The sequence below is a fragment of the Pinus tabuliformis genome, chromosome 3_2 (assembly GCF_031772625.1).
Source record: "Pinus tabuliformis cultivar Carrire ecotype Pingquan chromosome 3_2, CPIR1, whole genome shotgun sequence".
In the NCBI taxonomy this organism is placed as follows: Eukaryota; Viridiplantae; Streptophyta; class Pinopsida; order Pinales; family Pinaceae; genus Pinus; species Pinus tabuliformis.
In genome coordinates, this window is record NC_142302.1 from 445044449 (window position 1) to 445069124 (window position 24676).

Below are 24676 nucleotides of genomic sequence, written 5' to 3' on the forward strand. Positions count from 1 at the left end.
AGTTTGGACCTAAAACTTGAGGAGGTCGAGTTACAGCAGTAGGAAAAGTTATAGCAGTGTAGGGATTGCGCAGTCCTTGAAGGAGACCCACTTAGGAGTTGAGGAGTGAATGGAGTTTGGACCTAAAACTTGAGGTGGAGTCCGAGGAAGTGTTGTGGGGGATTTCCCAACATTTTGGCGGAGCAACAAACGTAGCATCTGCTACATGCTACATATTTTGCTTGTGGAGGAGGGCCAAGCATTTGGGGTCAATTTTGGAGCGTCAAAACTAGGACAAACCCTTTCTAGGTTTCTCTGGATTTTTGACAAGGACCTCAGAAATAATTTGGCAGAATTTTCTGGTCAGATTTGAGGGGTCAAACAGGGGTCCCGATTCAGCCAGTAGCTAGAGGAGCTAGGGGAAATTGGGCCTTTCCGAAGTCAACCATTTGCCAATTCCTTCATGGGTTATTCTGGGTATTTGGTAGAGAGGTCGGGATTAATTTCCCAAAATTTTATGAGCAGCGTAGAGGACCCTAGCAGCAGATCCATTCAGCGAGCAGCGTATTTCTAGGCAATTCAGCGCAGAGCCAGGAGATAGAGTATCAACATATTTGAGGGGGACTTCTTATTATTCATTTGGGCTTAGCTAGCTTGCCTTGAGAAAGCCTAGGTGCACTCTTTCCAGCACCTCATTGTACCCTCTTATTTATTAATAAAAAGGCTCAACAGCGCAGTTTCTGGCTTAAAAATGGTGTTCTGATTCTTGAGTATTTTTCTGCGTGTTTTTGGTTATGTTTGCTTTGTTTATCATTGTAAATTTTCATTAGGAACATTACAATGCTAGGGTTAAAGAGTAGAGGAACACAAATTTGCTTCCTCAATTTCTTTGAATCCACATCCATCTCTTTTCTTCCATAGATTTTTACTCCTAGACTCCATTAGCCCTTGATTGAGAAAGACACTAGTCTTATCTCTTGTGCCAATCCTTTAAAATATATATATATATATATATATATATATATGTTTTAAGCTAAATTAGGTTACGTTACAACAAAATCATTTATTTTCAACATTATTTGCCTTGGATATTATTGTCCTAGGGTTAGGACTTGTATGCATTCATTTGGAAAAGTAAAAATATCATTTCACATGCATTTTTCAGCCATAAATTAGGGCTGACGTATAAGGTTTATCTTGCTTTTATATGTGTTTTCCACCACAAAAAACTGTTGTGATTTATTCTCTTGTTTACTCATTAATTAGCCCTAACTTTTCAACTTGTTTATTATAGATTTTGGAGCTTTCTCTTGTTGTTGTTACAAAATATTTCCATGTTGTAATTTGTTGATTGAAACTCTAGTTTATAACAACAAAGCATATTTTCTAGATTGCATGTGTTTGGGAACCTATTTGAGCCTCTATTGGACAAACTAAGCCCTCTACATTTAGCCATAGGTGTTAATTTTCTAGTGTTCTATGCTTAACCAATGTTTTCTAAAACCGGAACCAGTGACCGGACCGGTCCACCTAATGAACCAGTTTACCGACCGGAACCGGTCTAACTGGGACTGGTTTGGTCTAAACGAACCGGTTTTAGAAAAATACATTAAATAGTTAATTTTTAATTAAACAAAACTATTTTTAAGATTTAAAACCATGATTCAAAGCCAATAGAGACAAAATATGCAAAGTTTGCTCATTTATATACCATGTAAAGGTGAATATATCGAAATGGCAACAAGTGCAATACATATCATTGACAAAATAGCAAAATACATAAGCAATGAGGCTCTAAATGGCCTATAAAGTCCAAAAACAATGCTGCAAGCTATGAGGCCATTGGCCTACTACAAGTCTACAGTGTACACATGATCAATCATCAAGTTCATCACCACTACTAGCCACAGGATCATCATCAGGAGCTACATAGACATCATCTGGTTCAGAGTCTGAGGATGCCTCAGCCTGATCTGCAACCTCAGTAGCAATGCCACCAATAACAATAGAAGTGGACCTAATGGAAGCACGAGTTTGTCGACCTGCACGACTAGTGCCTTCCATTGGTTCTTTGCCTTTCCTTGATGTCGCTATTGATCCTGGTTTTGATGCCGCCACAAAATCTGCTTCATCCCCCGCTAAAGCCATGTCGATATCAAAATCAGCCTCAAACACAGGATCTTCAGTCTCCTTCACCCATTCTGATGTTGGATCAATATCATCCAACACAATGGGATCTAGATCAGGTGCTTTGTTCATCATTTGGTTCCTCCTCAGTCGAAGGTTGTATTGCACAAAAACAAGATCATTTAATCGTTTTTGTTCCTTAAAGGCTTGGAGAGGGTGTTTTTGGAGGGAAAGCACCCTTAATTTCCCTCTAAAACCCCTAAACTACCTTGGAAAAGCCGCACTGTGGGTCCTCGGTGGGCATGGCAGGTAACCGGCCGGTTTAGGACCGGTTAGGTCAAATTTTCCGCCACACAGCCTATTAAACTGGGTTTTTTCACCGGTTCCAACCGGTGGGCCTGCTAACCGGCCGGTTAGACCAATAACCGGTTAGCTAGGTCGGTTTTTAAAACTATGTGCTTAACGCAATCACTTATCTAATTCTTCTTCAATTAGCAATCACTTTTCAAATGAATTCAATCTTCCAATGACAGTAAGCAATTGTAGATAGAACAGTAAATCCAATGCACAATAGAAAACAGCCAAGAGCAATAACAAGAGACACAAGATTTTGTCAAAGACCAGGGAAAACCCCCACAAGGGGGAAAACCTTTTCAAAATTCTTCTTCTATTAGATTGTCATCAAATGTGCAGCAGAGAGATACAATGTTACAAATCATCAATAAAAGAGTCAAAATCAATCCTTTGACTATCCAAGAGACCAACCAACCACTATACAAAAGATGAGCCTCAAAGTCAAATCTAGTCAACAAGTCAAATTTGCAAATTATGTCAAAGTCAATAGCAGCAAATAATGCCCTAACCAGTCCAAAAGTCAATTGTCAACAGTCCTCCAAATGAGCTCGGTCAATAGGCAAACAACTCAGCATTCTTTGGTGGTCAAACCTCAGTCAAAATAGTCTTCAAAAGTTCAGTCAAAGGAGAGAGAATGCCTGCGGTCAAACTTCAAAAATCTGCAGTCAAACTTCAGCCAAATGCTTGCAGTCAACAGAGGTCAAACAGCACATAAAAGTTCGGTCCTTGCCCAAAGAATTCAGCCTCCAAAAATCAGAATTTTCCAAGTCAAACCAAGTCAAAACATCAAGTCAAAGTTGGTCAATAGCTGGTCAAACTATCCCAATCAGAAAGTCAATGCAGAAAACAAATGTCCTCCTTCCCTTCGCACGTGTGAGCTCAAACCTCCTTATTTCAGACTTGTACAAACCAATCAAATGAAGAGAGAGAAGATGAGATGTGTTGATGATGCTCCAAAGTGATGTGACATGATGTGTATTTATATGTGGTGGAGGAGACCCAATTTGTCCTTTAGGCCGACCTGAACTTTTGTGCACTTGTGGGTTTCACCTTAAAAATTATATTTTTCCTTGACCAAATTAAATTCTTCCAAGGGCTAGTAGGGGTCTTTCTTGATGAGGAAGGTTGTCCAATGGAGGAAATTTGTCCATGAGCTGCCAAATCAACAATAGGTGTTGAAATAAGTAACTAGGTTCGGTCTTCATAAATATGAAATGTACTCTTGATTCTTGTATAGAAAAATTATTATTTTTATTTTTGTAGCATGGGTTTCATGCTCAAGGTCAATTTATTTATAGCTCAAGCACCCATTGAGTGCTTCCACGGTTTGTCATAGATTCAAGAAGTCAAAGAATTCATTGTCATATGTAAAGACAAGAACTCATTGTCATATGTAAAGACCCTATTGTGCACGTTGTATCATGTAAAAGGAATTTATTTAGACTCAAGAAGTGTCAAAAGACTCCCTCCAAGAGAAGTTGGCCTAAGCAGAGGACAAGTTGGCCTAAGCAAGGATAAGTCGACCTCATAAGGGTTGTTTGAATGGTATATATAAGAGTGAAACCGACCTCATTTGAAGGAAGATAGACACGCACAAGTTCAATCACAAGAAGACAAGAAAAGAAGACGAAATCCTAGCAAAGAGGAAGAGAACAAAAGAAAGAAGACAAGTCGAATATTGAAGACAGTTTTGGGTTCCCATCTCCTCACACATGCGAAATTAGGACATCAATTCTGCTACATCACGAACCAAATTGTAGTCAACTAAAGAAGTTGAGTTTTGTCTTTAAAAGAATAAGTTTGCAAGTCGAAATCCTAAGGAGAAGGAAGCACTTTGAGCGAAGAAAGAGAGAGACTGATTCTACAATATTCCAACCACACGTGCGAGCTAAGGTTTCTGCAAGAAGGTTGAGAATTACAGTCATAAATTGCGGGTCCGAAATTATGGTCAAAGGAGAAGTTGCAAGTTGTTGTGAAGCAAGTTTGACTTGGCTTGACTTTGTTAAAAGCAAGCTCATCAAGGAGAAGTTTGACTTGGTCTTGGAGGGGTCTTTGATAAGAGTCTCAGGTCTTGGAATTTGTCATTTGAAGATTATAGAAGAATAGAAGAATTCTTGTGGGTTTTCCTCTCAAGAGGAGATTTTGGCCTTGGCTAGCAGCCTACATTTTGTGTCCTCTTGTCTCATTGATCTTTATAGTTTGGTAGTTGTTTGATGATAAAAGAACAATATAATAACCAAGTATTGAAGAAACTAATTACAAGTACATCAAGTAAAAGAACATCACAGGCAGTTATCAAATAAGAGAAATCACCCTAATCTAGCTGCCCTATATTTCTCAACAATAAGGACCTTTGAACTCACTCTCTTGAAATTATACCTCAAATCTCCCAAACCCTAATTGTTGCATACTGGTCCTTGGGTGATTCTTGTTATAGAACCCTTAGGGGGCATTTACCCTAAGTCTAATTGGGTTACTTGATCCCTAAGATCTACCAAGGAAGCCTCACTTGTAGGGATTGGATCCAACCATAGAAACAAGAGGAGTAGTTGTTGAGACGATCGTGATAACTCTCCCAGTGTTGCGCTCAATCTAAGTTGCTTAGTGAGACTTTGTGTTGAAAAGTGTAACTAGGTTCGGTCTTCATAATGACATGTAATTATGATTTTATGTAATGAGATGTAAAGAAGAAAAATAAAAATTATTGTATTGACTTGCTACATGGGTTTCATGAGCAATAGATTTTATTTTTGAAGTCAAGACTCCCATTGAGAGTCTTTAGGATTTATTTGTCATCTAGTCATAAAATGATAGAGTCGTCGTCATGTAATGAAGTCATGTTACACTTTGTAAAAGGTCAAAATTGTCTATGTAAAGTATCCTCCAAGACCTTGTCACTTATCCTCTTCAAGTCGGCCTACAACGATGGAAGAGCATGCTAGATGAAGTCGACCTAACTACAAGTAATCATGTCGGCCTAAAGGACATGAGGGGAAGTGTATATATAGCCACACTCAGCCTCCATTAGAAGCAAGAAACTCGACTTGATCTCGACAAGCAGAAGTGCTAAGTAGAAGAGGAAACAAAAGTGTGAAGAAGAGGTCAAGAGAGGTGCGAAGAAAGAGGCTTCAAAGAGAAGTGCGAAGAAGGGACAAGAAGGTTTTCTTCTGGGTAGTGTGAAGATAGATTTCTTTTGGGCATAGCGAAGAAGGGTTCTTCTGGGTATAGCAAAAGAGATTCTTCCGGGGCAGCGAAGAAGGATTCTTCTGGATCAGCGAAGGAGAGGTTTCTTCTGGGGCAGCAAGAGAAGGACTCTTCTGGATGACCGAGATCTAGAGATTGAGTTTCTCTAGAGGATACCAGTGAAAGCCTAGAGACTGAGATTCTCTAAAAGAAGTTGAGAAGTAGCAATGTGAAGGATATAGAGACCGAGTTTCTCTAGGAGGAGTCGAGGAGAGCAATTCCAGATCAAGAAAGGAAGTCGAAGGGAAGAGGCAGAGCATCAAGGATAGTGACAAGGCTCTTGGGAGGATACTAAAGTCAAGGGACTGTATCATGGTTTTGGTACTCGTCAATTGAAGATCTAAAAGAATAATTTTGATCAAGCTTTCCTCTCAATAGGTGAGAGGCTTTGGCCCTGGATGACAAGCCTACATACTATGTCACTTGTCTTTTATTATTGGGAATTGTCTTGATGAAAAGAACACAATAATAACATAACGAAGAAAAGATCATAAGCTAAGAAGTAAAAGTATATCACAAGCAATTACCAAACAGAGAAATATTTTAACTATTCATGCCCTAGATTTCTCAACATGGTATCAAAGCTTAGGTGTTGAAGTAAGAAAGGGGCATTCAAAGCAAGTTGACACACGAGAATCGAACTTCATAGATCAAAGCAAGTCGAAGAACTCCAAGTCATCCATTCAAGCACCGAAGAAAGAATCATAGCAAATCCAAGGGTTACCAAGGAAAAGATATTCAAAAACCCTAGATCGAAGAAATCTACACCAACAAGAGTCTTGAAACCATCTTCAAGAAAGAAGGAAGACTAAATCATTCAAGGAGGATCGTGAATCAAGCTCTCTCTCATCAATCTCTCAAGAAGAAAATCCTCTATCAACATCAAGATTAAGGAGGAAGCAAGCATCAATCTCTCAAGTAAGTCTATGACTATATCTGATAATAACAAAATGTCTTTTTGCAAGGAAAGCAATAAATTGGTTGGGGCTGCAAATTTCCTTGCATGGAAGAAAAGGACAGACCTAAATCTTATTGAGAATGAGGTCATGGATCACATCAAGGGATCAATAACCCAACCTCCAAAGGAAGATACTCAAGCACATGCTAGATTCATGAAGGGAGAAGTGAGAGCCCAGAGGATTCTTATAGAATCTATAAAAGACTCTCTAATCCCATATGTATCTAAGTTGGAGACTGCAAAAGCTATATATGACAAATTGGTAGAGTTTTTTTTCGTAAGTACTACAGGAGAAGTAATCTCATTAAGGAAAGAACTCTACAAACTGAAGATATCCAAGGAAGATGGAATAGCCTCATACTTTATGAGGATATCAGAAATTCAAGATCAACTACAAGAGCTGGGAGAAGTCATGTTTGATAGAGAGATGACCATAGTGGTACTAAATGCACTACCAAAAGAGTGGGGTAACTTCACTTCTAGTTTATATGGAAAGAAAGAGACTACTCCATTTCAAGATCTATGGTCACTCTGTAAGATCGAAGAAACCAGAATTAAGGCAAAGGTTGATGTCGGACCAAATGAGTAGAATCAAGCATACGCTGCTATGGCAAGAAAGGAAGGGAAATTTGGAAACTTCGGTCCTCAAAAGAAAAGGAGGAATGTGGATAAGGTAAGATGCTATGGATGTCAAGAACCTGGGCACTATAGAAGAGATTGTCCTAAACATAGTAAGGACAAGAGGAATAGGGAAGAAGCCCACATCAATAAAGAAGTGAAAGAGCCTGAGTCAAAGAAGTCTAAGAATGAAGAAGTAAAAGATCTCTACTATGATTGAGATGATCTTCTTCATCAGAGGGTACTTTTCACTTGTAAATTATAGATAGGAAACAATGTATATAAGATAGGATGCATCAGATTAGAAAATAGCATCGTGATAGAAGCATTAGAAGTAAGAGCTCGTGACATGAGTAGCAAAAATAATGTCTGAAAGAAATTCTATTGAGTTCGAAGAATAAGAGCTCTCGGAAACCTCACTGAAATCCCAAGTGATACTTAGAAGTAGAGGTCATCATTGACTGGGATCATCATACAAAAGTCAATAAAGAAACATTTGTCGCGTGAGGATATGAAAGATCCTCAAGTTTCTCTGATGGAATCCTCATCAAAGGATTCACCGATCTAAAAAGAAGGCAAGAGTATTCATCAAGAATTCCAACTCAAGGGATTCAAGAAATGATGGTATGGTGACATAACAGGAAAGCAGGTCTAAAGGATAAAGTTCTTTCGTTCAAATAAAGTTGCTACAAGAAGTCTAGATGACCGAAACGAAAAGATGAGGTATGTATGCTTACATAGATTATTATGAAAGTCATGTCATATGGTTGCAGATAATATGGATCACTATTTCCATCTTGGGAAATATGATCAAAAGAAGAAAGGGTCTCCTCCTCTGAAAGATTGCAGAAAAGCATAAGTCGCACTAGATGAAATCAACATAATATGTTCTCATATGAATCATGAGGAAGCTGACTACAATTGAGGAACTCTGATTGGAAGCTCCTAGGAATGAAGTGTGAAAAGAAAGGAAGAGATCGTATGCAACAAAGGTAGAAGGCATTCAACATCTGAGACCAAGAAGAGTTGACTAGAATATCTCCCGGAAATATATGAAGACTTTGATGGAAGACGGAAAAAGATAGAGAACCTTGACAATGGATATCTGTAGGAAATGTGTCAATCTGCATGTAGGATGCTGATACCTACAAGAAGATGTCATGAAGAAAGACCATCACAAAGGTAATTTTGATTCAAGTGTTCATTTATTTTTGAACTAATATCTGGATGGGCTCATGAAGGATCTCCCGGAAAGATATGAAGACTCTAATGGAAGACGGAAAAAGATAGAGACCCTTGATAATGTATATCTGTGGGAAATGTGTCAATCTGCTTGCAGGATGCTGATACCTACAAGAAGATGTCATGAAGAAAGACCATCACAAAGGTGATTTTGATTTAAGTGTTCATTTATTTTTGAACTAATATCTGGATGGGCTTATGAAGGACTGCCTAAGGGAATATTTGTGGATGACTTCCAAGAGGACCATATTGAAGGATGTAAGATCCTTCTGGAAAATATGGCATGAAGGCAGAATGACATAAAGCAAAGGCCAGATGAAAAATCTTATGGATAACTTTCTAAATAGATGAGGACATGACTAACTCATGGATGAAAGTGATGGATGGTATGTGCCCTATGAATATGACTCAAAAGATGAAGACTCCACGACAATAGAAATTGATGACATCGAAGAAAAGAGGAGTTCTTTAGGCAGCTGGTTGTTCCACGTGAGGAGTTGTTGTAGGTCCCTAGTTAAGAGGGAACCTGATAAGAAGTTTCTTACTTGGAAGAAACTTGGAAATTCCTAAGCCAAGAGGGAGCTTAGGTACATTCCTTTATTGGAATATGTCTTCCATATTTGAGAGGGAGAGACAAACATGTCATTCTGGTCTTCACTTGGGAAGACATAATGGAGGATTGGGTAATCATTTGGCATCTGATACTCTTCCGGGATGTGATAGGGCATCCAATGGAAGAGTAGTCATGGAGGACCGATATTCTTTGAGGGCTGGGGAGTCCAAGATAAGAACAGTCCTCATGGAACATACCTTGAGAGAACCCGAGTGGGGTATGTTCTGAGATAGACAATGATGAGGGTGTTTATAAATCATTAGTCTCACCAGCATTGAGCTCTGATCTTGTGGAGATAAGGAGCTATTAGTCAAGGCCTTTCTATGTAACAATGTTGGTTGATATGATGCTATACAAATGAGTTACCAATCCAAATTCTTCTTATGAGAAATTCTTCATATTGAGAAAGTCCAAGTACCATTATGAATACCTCCCTAGTTAAGAGGAAGTGTTGAAAAGTGTAACTAGGTTCGGTCTTCATAATGACATGTGAATATGATTTTATTTAATGAGATGTAAAGAAGAAGAAAAAAAATTATTGTATTGACTTGCTACATGGGTTTCATGAGCAAGAGATTTTATTTTTGAAGTCAAGACTCCCATTGAGAGTCTTTAGGATTTATTTTTCATCTAGTCATAAAATGATAGAGTCATTGTCATGTAATGAAGTCATGTTACACTTTGTAAAAGGTCAAAATTGTCTATGTAAAGTAACCTCCAAGACCTTGTTACTTATCCTCTTCAAGTCGACCTACAACGATGGAAGAACATGCCAGATGAAGACGATGGAAGAACATGCCAGATGAAGACGATGGAAGAACATGCCAGATGAAGTCGACCTAACTACAAGTAATCATGTCGGCCTAAACGACATGAGGGAAAGTGTATATATAGCCACACTCGGCCTCCATTAAAAGCAAGAAACTCGACTTGATCTCGACAAGTAGAAGTGTGAAGTAGAAGAGGAAACAAAAGTGCAAAGAAGGGGTCAAGAGAAGTGCGAAGAAAGAGGCTTCAAAGAGAAGTGCAAAGAAGGGAGAAGAAGGTTTTCTTCTGGGTAGTGCGAAGATAGATTTCTTCTGGGCATAGCGAAGAAGGGTTCTTCTGGGTATAGCAAAAGAGATTCGTATGTGGCAGCGAAGAAGGATTCTTTTGGATCAGCGAAGGAGAGGTTTCTTCTGGGGCGGCAAGAGAAGGACTCTTCTAGGTGACCGAGATCTAGAGGCCGAGTTTCTCTAGAGGAAACCAGTGAAAGCCTAGAGACCGAGATTCTCTAGAAGGAGTCGAGAAGCAGCAGTCTAAAGGATATAGAGACCGAGTTTCTCTAGAAGGAGCTGAGGAGAGCATTTCTAGATCAAGAAAGGAAGTCTTAGGGAAGAGGCAGAGCATCAAGGATAGTGACAAGGTTCTTGGGAGGATACTAGAGTCAAGGGTCTGTGTCATGGTCTTGGTACTCGTCAATTGAAAATCTAGAAGAAGAATTTTGATCGGGTTTTCCTCTAAAGAGGTGAGAGGCTTTGGCCCTGGCTGACAAGCCTACATACTGTGTCACTTGTCTTTTATTATTGGTAATTGTCTTGATGAAAAGAACACAATAATAACATAACAAAGAAAAGATCATAAGCTAATAAGTAAAAGTATATCACAAGCAATTATCAAACAGAGAAATATTTTAACTATTCATGCCCTAGATTTCTCAGCACTTTGTACTAGGGTGCTAGATTTTGCAATAACGTGACCCAACAATCAAATTAAGGAAAAAACGAATAATCTTTTTCTGGAAACGCATTTCAATCTATACGAAACATGTTTCCCACATGTGCAACATATTTCATATGGGTCGAAACATGTTTCTGGTGTGTTTCAACATTTCAATATAGAAATGTAACTAGTACCAAGGGGGCACATTACCTGCAACATACCTTAATTTACTTTCTTATTTGATTTTCTACAAGAACCTTAACTCTTGAAAGATGAAACTTCACAAAGACTTCATCCATGGTCTTCATGGAGTAAATCCAAGACTTCGTATATGAATCATCAATAAAAGAAGCATGCTAAATGTTACCTAATAAGAAAGTTGAACTCATGGGTCCCCATACATATGGGTGGATTTGGTCAAGAATCTCTCTTAACTATGCTCATTGCTAAAAAATATAGCCTACACACACTTGCGAATGCACAATGTTTACACTCCTTTCTTCTCAACCTTGAAGTCCGGCAATCCTACATCATGTCCTTCGAGCTCAAAAATGCACCATAGTGTAAGTGCCCTAGCCAATTTTGTCAACACTCACACAAGTTGCCATTGTCATGCACTACAGTTCTAGTAGGATTCCCCTGCAACCTATATAGGCCACCCTCTCGTACACCTCTAGCCAAAACCCAATAGGATATGGAAATTTCATTTAAATTAGGACTTGTTGATCATCAAACTCAACCATATATCCTAGGTCTATCCTCCTTGCTTCTTGTTGTTCTTCATCTTGATAATGAAGGCAATTTTAAGCTCCTCCTCCGTTGTGCATGCAACACTCTCCTATCTCATCTCCTCCTAGATGAAGTCCTCCCATAGTGGGAAGTTTTTCTCGGGCACAAACCCCCCAAACAAAAGGCTACCAAGAGAAAGAAAACCCATTTAATGATATGGGTACTAACTCTTCACCCTTGACCTTTTCTGCAGTTGCTACAAGTTGATCATGGAGTTTAGTAATCTTCATCAAGTAGGTGGCTATGGTATCTGTCTTGTTCATCTGCATGGCTCTAAGCTTATTCCATAACAGCATCTTCCTATTCATGTTCTTACTCTGCTTTATAATGACTAGAGCATCAAACATTCCCTTTCGTGTGACCTTCCCAGCAATATGAGGGATAAAGTGATCCTTCATAAAGTCAAGGATGACTCTCTTCGTCTTGGCCATCTTATTATGATGTTTTAACAACAACACAGATCAATAGGCTTTACAACTTGTTTCTCAACAAACTTCTACAAATCATACTCCAAAACCATCCATACCCAACACTTTGCAAGATAAAGTTAGAGGGACCTTCCAATCTGTCTTCAAATCTCAGACTGTCTGTGGTCATAGTGCTGCACTGGACTACCCTGATACACAAAACAGATCGGCGACCTAAATGCAACATATCTCAAGTTCACAATGCTTTTCTCAAGCATGGATCATGGGAATCTCACCCTTCAAACATCGCCATGACCTTCTCTCACAGGTAGCAGCCCTACTATCCATATACAGACTCCTGAAGGGTTTCAGCAAATACACCCTGATACCATGTCAAAAATCAAACCATGATGAGCAAATTCTGTACCCTAGAAACTAACTTGACACCGTAGATGGTTAATACTGAAAACACCAATCAAAATTTCTGCTGGTACTTTAACCTACACATACTGCTGATAAATAAAACAGCAAACACACTATTCTAACACCTAAAAACAGCATTCCTAAATCTCTAAAACAGAAAGCAAAAACTACAGCCTCAGACCCAAAATTCACTAACAATAACTTCTCCTTTATAGAGTAGGAAGAAAAGGGATACAGTGAATCTGGACACATACACAACAGTACCATTACTGGCAGTAAAAATGTAGTGCCAGTAAAAACTCCTAACTCTAGTGCACCTGACTACATGGATAATCGAGCCAAAACAGAGGTGCGCTCTCCTAGAGATCTGCGCCCTTCATTAAGCTGGAAAATCCCATGCATAAGTGCCCCTGTAAACTTAGGGAACTGCACCCACAACTGCATGCATACAAAACTAATTAAATCATAAAACATATCTAGACCAAACTGCTAATTTAGAAAATGCATCTAAAACTAGAAATTCACTAAACATGGGCATGTGCATGCAAAGCTTTTGGCATGCACATCCCTCATTGCTCTCTTTCCTCCGTAAAAACTAGTGTGCCCTCTTAACTTTTGTATGGACTGCTGAAGAGGGGCACACGTACAGACTGCTCTGCTGAAGGAGGACGTGCTGTAGTTGGAACACTGTCCGATATACACAGGTAAACTAACAACTTGAATCTTAACCACACTAGAACTGGAGAGTCGGAGACCTCTTGATGAACTCCACCCTGAAACAGTGTATTTAAACCAATGTGGAAAAAGTCGAAGTCGGGATTAATTTGGCAAGGGTCCAAAAGTTGAAAAACTCGTTAAAGTCGGGAGTTTTTTGAAAGAGTCGGCAAAAAGTCGGCAAAATTAAAAAAAACACAAAAATATTCATATTTTTTAATTTTTTTAACATCTAGAGTATCCACAACATCAAATAAATGCATTTCCACATAAACATGTAAATAAAGCTAATATATAATATGTATATGAAGTCTAGTGCTACATCACATATCAAAATAGTGAATCAACTCCTGAATCTTGAGTCTTGTCTGAGTCTCAACTCTCAAGACAACAGACTTTTTGGGTCGACTCCCGATAAAATCGGGCATATAACGAATAAATCGCGATTTTTTCGTTTCTGAAAAAAGTCTGCAAAAAATCGGAGGATTAAATCGTTTTGTTGAAAAAATCACAATTTTAGGATTTAATCCCCATTTTTTGTAGACTTTTTCCACACCGATTTAAACTGATTGAGCTTACCCATTGAATGTATTACTTGCATATCTGCTACTTTTGGTCACAGATCCCAAGTAGTTTATAGCAGATTTACAAGGGTAAAAGCTAATTTAACATTCTTGCATATAAATCTGAAGTTTTGCCAATTTTGAGCGTTTTAAAAGCAGAAACATGGGTAATTTCAGAGATTTCAGTGAGTACTTTTGAAAATTCGAAGCCTTTTAGCAGGGTATGCTTGAAGATTTTTGGTCTCAAATCATTAAAGATTCCCCCTTCAGGCTAGCAAGCATTAGCCCAAAGAGAACTGTGAGAAGGATTGTGTAAAATGACATTGGCACTTTGCCTAAATGTCCATCACTTACGGTTTCAAGTGATAACACTATGGACATGCAATACAATGCTTTATGCAAATTTGGGAGGAGTCTCTGAGATGGGATGAAATGAATGTGAAAAGACAAGCAAAAGTGAAGAAAAAACTGTAGCCCTGCTCAAGAAAATGGTTGTACTGGATAAAGTTGCAGATAAATACTGGCCAGAGGATGAAACCCTAAAACAAATCTTCCACAACTACCTGAAGTACCAAGTGGGATTTATGGTGAAGCACAAGGACCCAGTATATATGGAAGATCTTCCGGCCATGAGAAGAAGAAAGGCCCTCCAGATCTTGAGATTTCTGCAACACTCTCTGCGCAAGTAGTTTCAGCTTTTATGCTTTTTGTGACTGGATTTAATTCTCTAAGAGGTGTCAGTTTAATGGATGATGTTGTTAAGTCTTTTATTTACATGTCCAGTTTTGGGGCTGTTTGGTTCTGGTTAAAAGGACATGTTTGTTTTGAATGTCTTGTTGTCGGCCAATCCACAGTAATGTAAATTTTAGTAGTGTTGTACTAGAGACTCTTTGCTATGGGCGCTTCACATCACTAAAACTATTTTCTTTACCAAAAGACAAAATCACATAAAGGATAAAAGGGAGACACAGTAATCGTAAAAAAGAGCATAGAAAAGAAGAGCAGGTGAAGAGAACTACCCAACAAAGAAGAAGATAAAGAGACAAACATGAAAAGATAAGGGTTGAAAGGAAAATGCAACAGACTCTATGAAAGGGCAGAATGGGGCAAACAGCAGACAGTATGGAAGGGCAAACACAGCTCAGAGCAATGAAGTAGATAGAACAAACTAGCTGAAGGGAAAAATTGTAAAGCATTAAGAGAAGAAAGCAAAAGAATGATGGTGGAAGCATTAAAAATAACCCACTCTTGCTTTAATACGAATAGAGATGAAACCTAGGGTAAAGGGGTGAACCCAACAAAATGGATATCTTATAACTAACTGGTGTATTAAATTATCTTGTGATTCGTTTAAATTATGAAGGGGTGACATTGCCATACATCAAGAGAGATGACCCATTACTTATGTTGTAATCAATTGATTAATAGGCACATAACAAAGGCCCTTCAAACACTGTAAAACTCTAGATGGTTAAAATCCTTACCAGAATTACTAGGAGGCTCTCCGTAAATGTCTCGCATTGCTTCCTCAAATGAACTATCACTGTGATTCTGATTCACTACAGCAAAATACAGGAAAATGCATCAATCCACAAGCCTAAGTCAAGTCAGTGATATGAAACTGTAAAGAAATATACTTATATCCTCAACAAAACAAAATGAAAATAATGGATGACATACACTCATCAAAGAGAGAGTATCTATAATATTGGCTGCAACCAACAAGCAGTAAATCAACTGCAACTCTATCCCTTGTGGTGAAATATACAGCAGTTGAATCAAGGTTCTGTGTATCAAGAAGAATACCTGCAAGCTGACAGTTGTAATTTCCTCAAAGACTCAACAATGAAAATAAGAAAAATGCAGATGTGTCCGAGACTCAAAAGCTCACAAAGATTAGAACGTTGCGCACAAAATACTGAAGACTCTTTGCCTTGCAAATGTTGCCATAGACATTAAGAACAAAAGATAAAATACATAATGGAGAATAAAGATGAACTGTGTACCAAAATTTTCCTTATATAAGGAAGTCGCAAGAGTTCATATGCATGTTCTTTGTATTCTTCAACGAGGATAGTGCATAGTGAAGCAACCTGATCCAACAATAAAAATTAAAAATTTTAATAAGAAAGCAGTATCCCCTAAAGAATACAGTTATAACGACTTTCTTCCAGTTAAGGAAAGATTAATTATAAACAATTTACCCTTCTTGGATTGAATCAAGAGACTACATATTTACAAGTAAAAAGGAATTCACCTCATCTTCAGTTTTCAAGGCATCTTGTCCAATAACCATAATGCTAAGTTGTCGAGCATGAACAAGACTCTCCAGGTCCACCTGTCACCAAATCAGAGAGACATTTATGATCATCTTAATCAAGCAGTACTTCATTCTCCATTGCACTCTATCCCTTCAGTATGAAACTTTTGCAGAGAGCATCAAAAAGTACAGCATTGTCTTTCAACAGGGACAGCTCTAGAACCAAAATGTTTGTCCAGTACTTTAATACAAATAAATTAAAAATAGCATGCATGTAAAGAGAAACAGGGTAGCAATAACTAATTTAAAACACAGTAATAGAGGTCAGTAATACAGAAGCTGCCATGACAAAGGCTCTGTGACTGATTCTGTTTAGCACAGTTATTGTTAGGAGGAACAATAACCCCCTGAACTTTCATACTCTACCCCTATTGCTATACTAAGAACCAGAGAAAACACCAAATTTCATCTCGGTAGCCATACATTAGAAAGTAACTTTAAATTGCAATGTTGCACAAAAAAGAAACATAGTCTCAATTAAAATTTATGTCCACCTGTACGGACAATGGGTGTGGATTTACAACATCATCCTGGTAAAAATATATATCCTGTCTCTGCCATTATTCTATTTATTTGAATATTATATCTCACTTGTCTTGTATAGTTAAATGCTTCATGCTATTATTCTATTCCTTTGAATATCAATTTTTCTTGTTGTGTATGGTATATGCTTCATTGCCTGGTAAGGAATGTCCATAAATATGAGATGCTAGCCCTTGGACTGTAAGCTATCATAGCAGGCTGCAGAAGTTCCTGCTAGTGTGGGAAAACAAGAAAAGCAAAAGAAATTCATCAAAGAATGAACAACAAAGTGTAATTTGGTGTCATTCTGGCTACTAAAATTTTAGATAAAGCTCAATAACAGTGATTCATATATTCTCGGTGCTCAATAACAAGAACTGGATCCAAAATGGATCCATGAAGTGGATGCTAAATCCATTGAGACTAAGGACTGAAGCGAAGACAAGATCAAGGCCCTTGTTTCCCAGTATTACAGCTCATATTAGTGGCATGAAGCCAATCCTTAATAAAACTATGGTAAAACTGGGACAAGTGCTGATGGCAAGTACCAAGTTGCACCAACAAAGAGAGGTACCGATGGGTCCCATCAACATGTGCTGACAATGAGGAGTCCCAACCAAGGTGTCAACAGGCTTATGGACTATAACTGCAGAGATTCGTCACAGAGGATAGGTGACAATAATCCGTAGGCTAGCTAGTTGTGAAGTGGATCCTATGTGCAATGCATAGCTCACACAAACTGGTAGTTGTGACTATACCCACGGGGCAACTAGAGGCTTGATGTCGGATGTAGAAGAGGGCATTGGATATGGAAGAGGCCAGATGGCAGGGAGTGGAAACACAGGAGCTGTCAGACTGTCTCATTCTCACCACTAGATTAGATTCCATTGATGGAGTGTGCATCCCATTCTGTTTGGGTGCTGTCAGACCATGGGAGTGTGTAGATTGTTTGGTCTAGAGAGATTAAATGGCTCACATCCACATGGCATCATGAGACCCTTGTCAAGAGCCCATGCCCCTTCCAACCCCACACCAATAAGAACATGACGGGTGTCATGGAGAAGTGGGACCTGAGTCACGGGAGAATTCTGTGCAAAACTAACCATGCAATGGTCTACCACATAGATTCATAGATCAACAACAACTTGGAGTTAAAAGCACAAATTTTTGGAGGATGTAATGTCCACGTGAACTCCATGAAGGCAAAGCAATTATAGCTTCATGTAACTGAAACGGAATCTCTTGGACTTCCAGTGGACATGGAATCGATGGAGGACAAGGAAAAGTACAACAGGATGAGCTCCACAAGGCAAAGGACAGTACAAATGGATGAGCTCCATTTCTAATCTTTTAATAATCTATTTTGATGATCATGCAATTTAGTTTTATTGTTTAAAATATGTATCTTCAAAAAGAAATTTTATATTTTTAGATCTTTTGAAATTATTTTTTATATGTTTTTTGCCTTCCCCTTCTCCTCATTCCCTATGAATTCAAGGTATCTTCAAGTCATCCCCAAACCCTCTCCTTCCCTCCCTGACAGTTAGTGGAACATAGCATGTCATTAAAAAGCATAAAAATGTTCAATTAATTGTCTTCCTTCACTGACATTACACTCACAAACTCATGTACAACATCATTTCCTGATGGATAAACCATGAGGATAAAACATACATGAGAGGAAGGAATCAAGAGAATTAAAAAAGATAGAAGAATTAATCATTCACCGCTGCATCTTGAACCCTCCTTGAATGCACTTGAATAGCTTTATGAATCCACTAACAAGGTAAACAACTAGGTAGAGTATGAGAAACAACCATTCCAAGTCACTTTAGCATATCGTACTCATTAAAATCTTGCAAGCCTGATGCATCATCAATTCTTAGTTCCTTTTAGTTAGGGTATCGGTTGTAGAGGATATTATTTTGTATAAGCATCATTTCATATCTAGAAAAAAACATTGGCATTTTAATTAAACCTGATTCAAACATAAATATAGAAGAATGTTTTGATACATCTTTAAGTACAGGAAGAAAACTATTTCAATTAGGATGGAAATGGTATGGTTTCTTTGCCCATGGAAAGGCATGATATGTCAATTTGTCGTTTGGAAGCAGTCTGGAAAGAAACATTTCTTATGTGGATGAATGACTTATCCCTATTCAGGTTCTCTAAGCAGAAGTACTTCGACAGTAGTCCTGACTTAGGAATAAATAGATCAAGATAATGTTCAACAGATTTTAAAATGTGCCACATAGGCATGACAGTTTAGAGCAATAAACAAGGTAAATCATGTAAGGACTAAAATGTGAGCATGACATCTTCAACAGAGAGGAAGTTTCATAGGGAACTCATTGAACACCATTCATATTTGAGCAGTTCTACCTATAACTTTCAAGTAGATTGAGTTATCCCAGGGTTGGAGAATCATTATAATCTTGTTCTCAACATTTTGTGGCTACATACCAAGTTTTCCTTACTCGCAACTGACATCAAATATAATGCAGAAGTTATGTACAGAAGTATCATGGCTACTATTCAGGAAAGTTAGTGGTAATGATGGTTACTTGAGAGTCTGTTCAGGAAACAGTATGAAATGTATGCGACAACTGCAGTGGGTGACACGAAATCTTTACGAAGGCAATATCAAGTATGACAGCAAGGAAAGCAATTTGAAAATGAGGATTCAACTGAGGTAATAGGAAGATCTTTCTATCAGACAGACAAGCTTGAAACTATCATGACCCAATGGGCAGCATTCAAGATAAACAGAAATCAAAGAAATGTTGAAATAATACACTTAATGGCAATTTTGTCCTGAACTTCTATGGTGATTTTTGATATTCTAACCATGGTTTGGATAGTCCCATGGGAAAAATATAACTACTTGGTTGTGTTTCAACGTTCATAATATGGAGTTTATTTATGCCTACAAATTTTATTAGGAGCAACAAAACAATGTAGTGTAGAATCATCAAATGAGCTCTCGCAATCCTGTCTCCTACCTTATAAGGAATGTAAGGGTTTACCATTTACCTCATCACAGAATAAGAGGGTTCGAGCATCCAAGCCAGAGTGGTAGAAGAGCCATGCTGCTTCCCTATGCTCCCACATCTTTTGCCGAGTAGTATTGATGACAGGCACTGGATTCCACACTTGCTGGGTTGCTGAATACTCCAACAACCATGCATAGCCGATTGCTGCCATCATAGAACTTAAAGCTGCAATGCACCCACAGAGAACTAAAGAATAATGAAACAAAGAACCCAGACATATGATCAAACATTTATTAAAATATCAGAAAACGCAACTATGCATGTAGCTTACACAGATCAGATCCTGAGAGAATGATCTTGACACGTCCGGAATCATCTCCTGGAGATACATTGCTAAGCTTTGTCCTTTGTCTCCTCAAAAAGTTATTGAGATAGCCTATATTTTCTGCTCCTGAATCAAACTTATTTACCACACTTTTTGCCATGTCATGAACTGGTACAGTTGCAGGGTTCTCAGGAAAAACTGACTTCTTGTGTATAGATTCTCGATGTCTCCTCCGTGGGAAGAGAACCTCCTCTGACTCAAGAACCTCAAGTTCCTCAGATCCTATGACAGAAAATCTTCTCAAGTTCCCAGCACTGGCCTCGCTTCGCCGAGGCATGTCTGCATGAATATTCTGACACACATGGTAGGATTCGGTGTGAGGAAGAGAGCTGCTACGCAGTAATTGTGACAGTGAATCTGGGCCATCAAGATAAGCTTTATTTGCTTTACTTTTTCTGAACAAAGAGGATACCATTGAATGGAGTCCTGATGAGCTGTGGCCTCTATCTTCTATGATTCTCTGTTGTAGAATATCATTTTCTAATTCGGCATTCATACACATTGACTGATCCAGGTCATCTGAGTGATATTGTTCCCTCTCTCCACTCTTCAGATTTTGTGATCCCTTTCTCTTAATGATGTGCTTAAACCACCGTTGCAAAGCTATAGCTCGAGATCTGGCTTCATCAGCACTATGGGACAATAAGAAATGTTTACTGGATTTTAAAAATTTCTGGCTGGACTTTATATTACCAGATTTTCCAGATGAATTATATGCAATGTCCTTCCCATCTTTAATAACAGCCTGACTGGATGCCTCTGGATGAGATACCAAAGATTTCCAATCACAGTGTTTGCTTGCAAGATGGACATTGTAGGAAGCTTCAGTATTGCCACAATCTTTAGGTACCTTTATAACAGTGGTGTCATGTTTCTGCAATTCAGTGCAATCAACCTTTGTAGATTCTTCGAGAAGGCAAATATCGTGCATCTGTAAATCATCCTTAATGGAGTCCTTGGATGCTTTATGAAAATTGATATTTGAAAAGGTATAATCCACTTCTGGATGCCTATCTGAACGAGAAAGCATGTGTAATCTTTTATACATACCATTGGGAACCTCACCAAACTTATCATTTGTTTCTGTCCAAACTCCTACATCCGACAATCTTCTTCTTTCATCTGCCACTATTCTCCTTTCACCATGCAGCTGGGCTGAAGAATAAAGTAGACCAGGCTTATTCAATGATGACACGTTATCCTGGGGGTAAACCTGTGATTGAGTACTTCCAAAAGATTGGCATGGTGGCTTGGAAGCTGAGAATGACCTTCTCTGAGAATCAGACGTAGCACAATCAGATGACTCTAAGGAAGAAGCAGCATTGTCATTTGATCGTTTGAAACGCCAGGATTTCCCAAAACTTTTTCTAAAGCTCCCATACATTTGCTTGTTTTCTTTCTCCTGCACATGCATACGATCCAAATGAGCCCCCATTCTTTATAATCCCGTCTTCCTCCTCTATTTGGCCCGTACTGATCAATCAGAGTTTGACAAAATTATAGTACGTTTGAACTTAACTGTCCACAATGACCTGTTTCAAACACTACACAATAAATATTATGATTATACTCCATGGTTATCTATTTTTATTTATACTTCAATTATTTTTCACCTTCTATTTGAATTTTAATGTAAATTCCAGCTTTTATTACTTCCTTATTCTATCTAGGCAGTAGCTATTTTCTCTTCCGTGGTATCTCAGTCTACACCAATCTTTCCCCAGCCAGAAACAATCTTAGTTTGAAATACGAAAAAATAAATTGAATCCCGACCCAACAACCCTGTTCCTACACTGGAACTCTATATGTTAATCTGAATCCAAACACTCCTTCACGTTTGATTTTGCCTACGTGTCTGCTCTTCTTGTTGTTCACTTTGACCTTAGCCATAACTCTTCTTTGGCATTTAAAGTTCACAATAGACGATCTTTCCCAAGCCAGGTCGATGAAGCAATAACACAATTTGCATACTTAAATCCTGCAACAAGCCTGGACCAAACTGCACGGCACTGAACAATGACACATCATTTGGTTTATACTGGAACTCTTTTATCCTGACTATTTCGTTTAAATCTTCTGCTCTTCTTCCCCTTCTGTTTTACTTTTATCCATAACTATGACTCTTTCCCAGCCTCTAAGACGACTGGATTTCTAGTAATAAAATTTTCACGTGAGAAGCCTGCAACAATCTTATCTGATCCCAACATCGAAACACTAAACGTTATTCTGAATTCAAATTCTTCTTCTAAGTTTCGACTCTTCTTCCACTTTTCTTTTTTTTTCTATTTAGACTACAGCTCTTTCTTGACATTTACAATTTTAGATGATACAATCTGTCCCGAACCAGTAAGAACTCGATTTGATTCAGCAATAGCACAATTTGCATATCAAAATCTCCAAGAAAACGAGTACAAACTGGGGATAACTAATGTTAGAATTGATCTAAATTACAACTTTTTAACCCTGGGCATTGCATCCAAAAAAAATCCCTTATTCTTTTTCTATATAGATAGGATTCTTCCTCAGCACTTAAGACAATAAATCCCTGCCAGGAATGATCTAAACATGAACAAGCAGCACAGAAATTCGCCCTATGAGCTGCCAGCAACAACCTGACTCCAACACTGCAACTCTAAGCGATGTCGACTCTGCATTAAAACTCTTCTTCCCTTTGCCTGTCACCTTAGGCTTCCAGCCTTCTTCCACATTTTTCTTATCTTAAACTACAACATCACATCTGAGGTTTGGAAGTAACAATCAATCTATCCTGAGCCAAAGAGAATCTCAATGTGCCAACGCGGTAAACCTACAACAACCCTGTTCGAGCACTGCAAATCTAAACCTCGCTTGACATAAATTCTCTCATTTTTTCCCTCGAGTGATCTATTTCTTTCCCCTCTGGTCTAACTAAGCCACAACTCTTCCTCAACAGCTTTGTTCCTGAGCGGGAACAATCTCGATTTGAACAAATGACTTCAAATAACAATACACTTTTCACATTAACAGCCAACAACTTCCCGGTTCATCTTTTTCTTCTTTCATTTCCATTTGGCCTGAACTTTCAATGTCAGACCCCTTTAGCAAATTTCAAAGTTAAAACCTCCTCGTTATCAAACAAGGTCTGAGAGACCGGCCCAAACTTACACGGGGCTGGAACAGAGAATAACGAGGATTTCTTTCTACATCTTATCCTATAGACAAGGAATAAAGCTCTAAAGATGCGCAAAAAATGAAAGAAAAAAGAAAGCGTATAAAGAATAACCTCGAAATAAAGTAAGCCTTCCAGAACACCGAAACTGCAAAAAGTTGAAATTGGCAATGAAAGTAATTTCAAAATAGATCTCGTACCTTCGGGCTTCGATCCCGAGACCTCCAAGAAAACGCTCTCCTCGAGAAAGCCCAATGCCCTTCCATCTCGAGAACTGCTCTTTAAAGTAAACCAGCAAATGAATTGCGAACTTTTCGGCCAATTCCCCTTCGCCTCTGCCGTTCCCGCCCGCCTGACATGCTTTTGAGCGAGGAGAAGGAGGAGGAAAATGGATAAAATCCATTCTCTGAAAGGCGGTGAGACAGGACTCCGAAAACTCCAAACGAGAATCCGGCATTCAAAACGGCTCCGGTACTTCCAGACAGACGCCACTGGACGCCGACGTATGTTTTGGAACGGCACTGGCTGAGAAGTGGAAATCAAATTACTGTTGAGCAATGGGGCCCAGCAAGGCTTTCAGGTTTTCTATTGTATTTTTCAACTTTTTTTTCCTCGATCGTAAGCGCGTGTCTGGGTGTGGTCTGTCGGCTTCTACCGTGCAGAAAAAAGAACAGGGGCGTTGAATATTTGAGAGGCGCTCACTCCATATTCGAGACAGTAAACGACGGAAAGCTAGAGTGCAGGTCTACGGATCGAATCTCGACAAGAATTTTACCATGTCGGAAACTGGAACGAGTCGATCCGAGGATTAACATTTAGCTGTCTGTGTGGACAACCGTCAAAATTCGGTCCAGCACGGCCGACATTATTGGAACCAGATGAACGACCATTTTCTATCCTTTTTCTAAGCATGTGAACGTGGACGTGAAAGGGCCTCACCATGAGATCGAGTGCATGCACTGTGTGTATAAAGTGCGTCCAGCGTTACATGATTCTCGACAACGGCATATTTTTTATTAAAAAGATTATCTAGTTTCCATTTCTCTGGATGCGGCAAGTTCCGTCATTTTTTAATGGAGTTGGATGCGGCAAGTTCGCCCTTTTTGATGCAGTTAGAATTATATATTATAACTAATGTAGCGGCGTGCAATAATGTGTTATATTAAAATTAGGACCAGTCATTTGATGCAGTTAGAATTATATATTATAGCTAAAGTAGCAGCATGCAATAATGTGTTATATTAAAATTTGGATGAGTCATAAAGAAGTTGCAAGTGGAGCGCCCATCAAAGTTGTCCTATTTGGTTTTGGGATTTTATTTTCTGAAATTGGAAGTTTTTTATTTATTGGGATTTTATTTTATTAAATTGGAATGTTTTTTATTTAATTGGGAGGGAGTGAAAATGAAGATGTATTTTAATTTATGTTGTTTTTATTAGGAATTATAATGAAGTAAATTTGGTATTTAATAATTTTAAGTTTAGTTAAATATTAAATTGATTTGTGAAATCATTTTGTTTAGAGTAGGGATTCCAAATTTTTATTGTTTATGGTATTTTTTGTTTGTAGTATAA

At 38.5% G+C, this 24676-nt stretch overlaps 1 protein-coding gene across 6 annotated transcripts in view; it reads right to left on the reverse strand.

The window, feature by feature from the left end:
* Nucleotides 1–24110, reverse strand: part of LOC149181216 (uncharacterized) — a 134464-nt gene extending 110354 nt beyond the window's left edge. Inside the window, exons 1-7 of one of the 6 annotated variants that reach the window (XR_016257000.1) lie at nucleotides 23303–24110; nucleotides 19901–21356; nucleotides 19610–19794; nucleotides 15989–16069; nucleotides 15738–15824; nucleotides 15412–15537; nucleotides 15216–15290 (exon numbers count right to left, since the gene is read on the reverse strand). Coding sequence is in view for 4 of the 6 variants with exons in the window: in XM_089416494.1 (XP_089272620.1) it covers nucleotides 15216–15290; nucleotides 15412–15544; nucleotides 15738–15824; nucleotides 15989–16069; nucleotides 19610–19794; nucleotides 19901–21356; nucleotides 23303–23368 (2083 nt within the window). In the remaining 2 variants the exon portion in view is untranslated. Of the gene's footprint in view, nucleotides 1–15215; nucleotides 15291–15411; nucleotides 15545–15737; nucleotides 15825–15988; nucleotides 16070–19609; nucleotides 19795–19900; nucleotides 21499–23302 lie in introns of all 6 variants that reach the window. The other 5 variants (XR_016256999.1, XM_089416495.1, XM_089416496.1 and 2 more) reach the window with 5 other exon arrangements.
* Nucleotides 24111–24676: the final 566 nt, after the last annotated feature.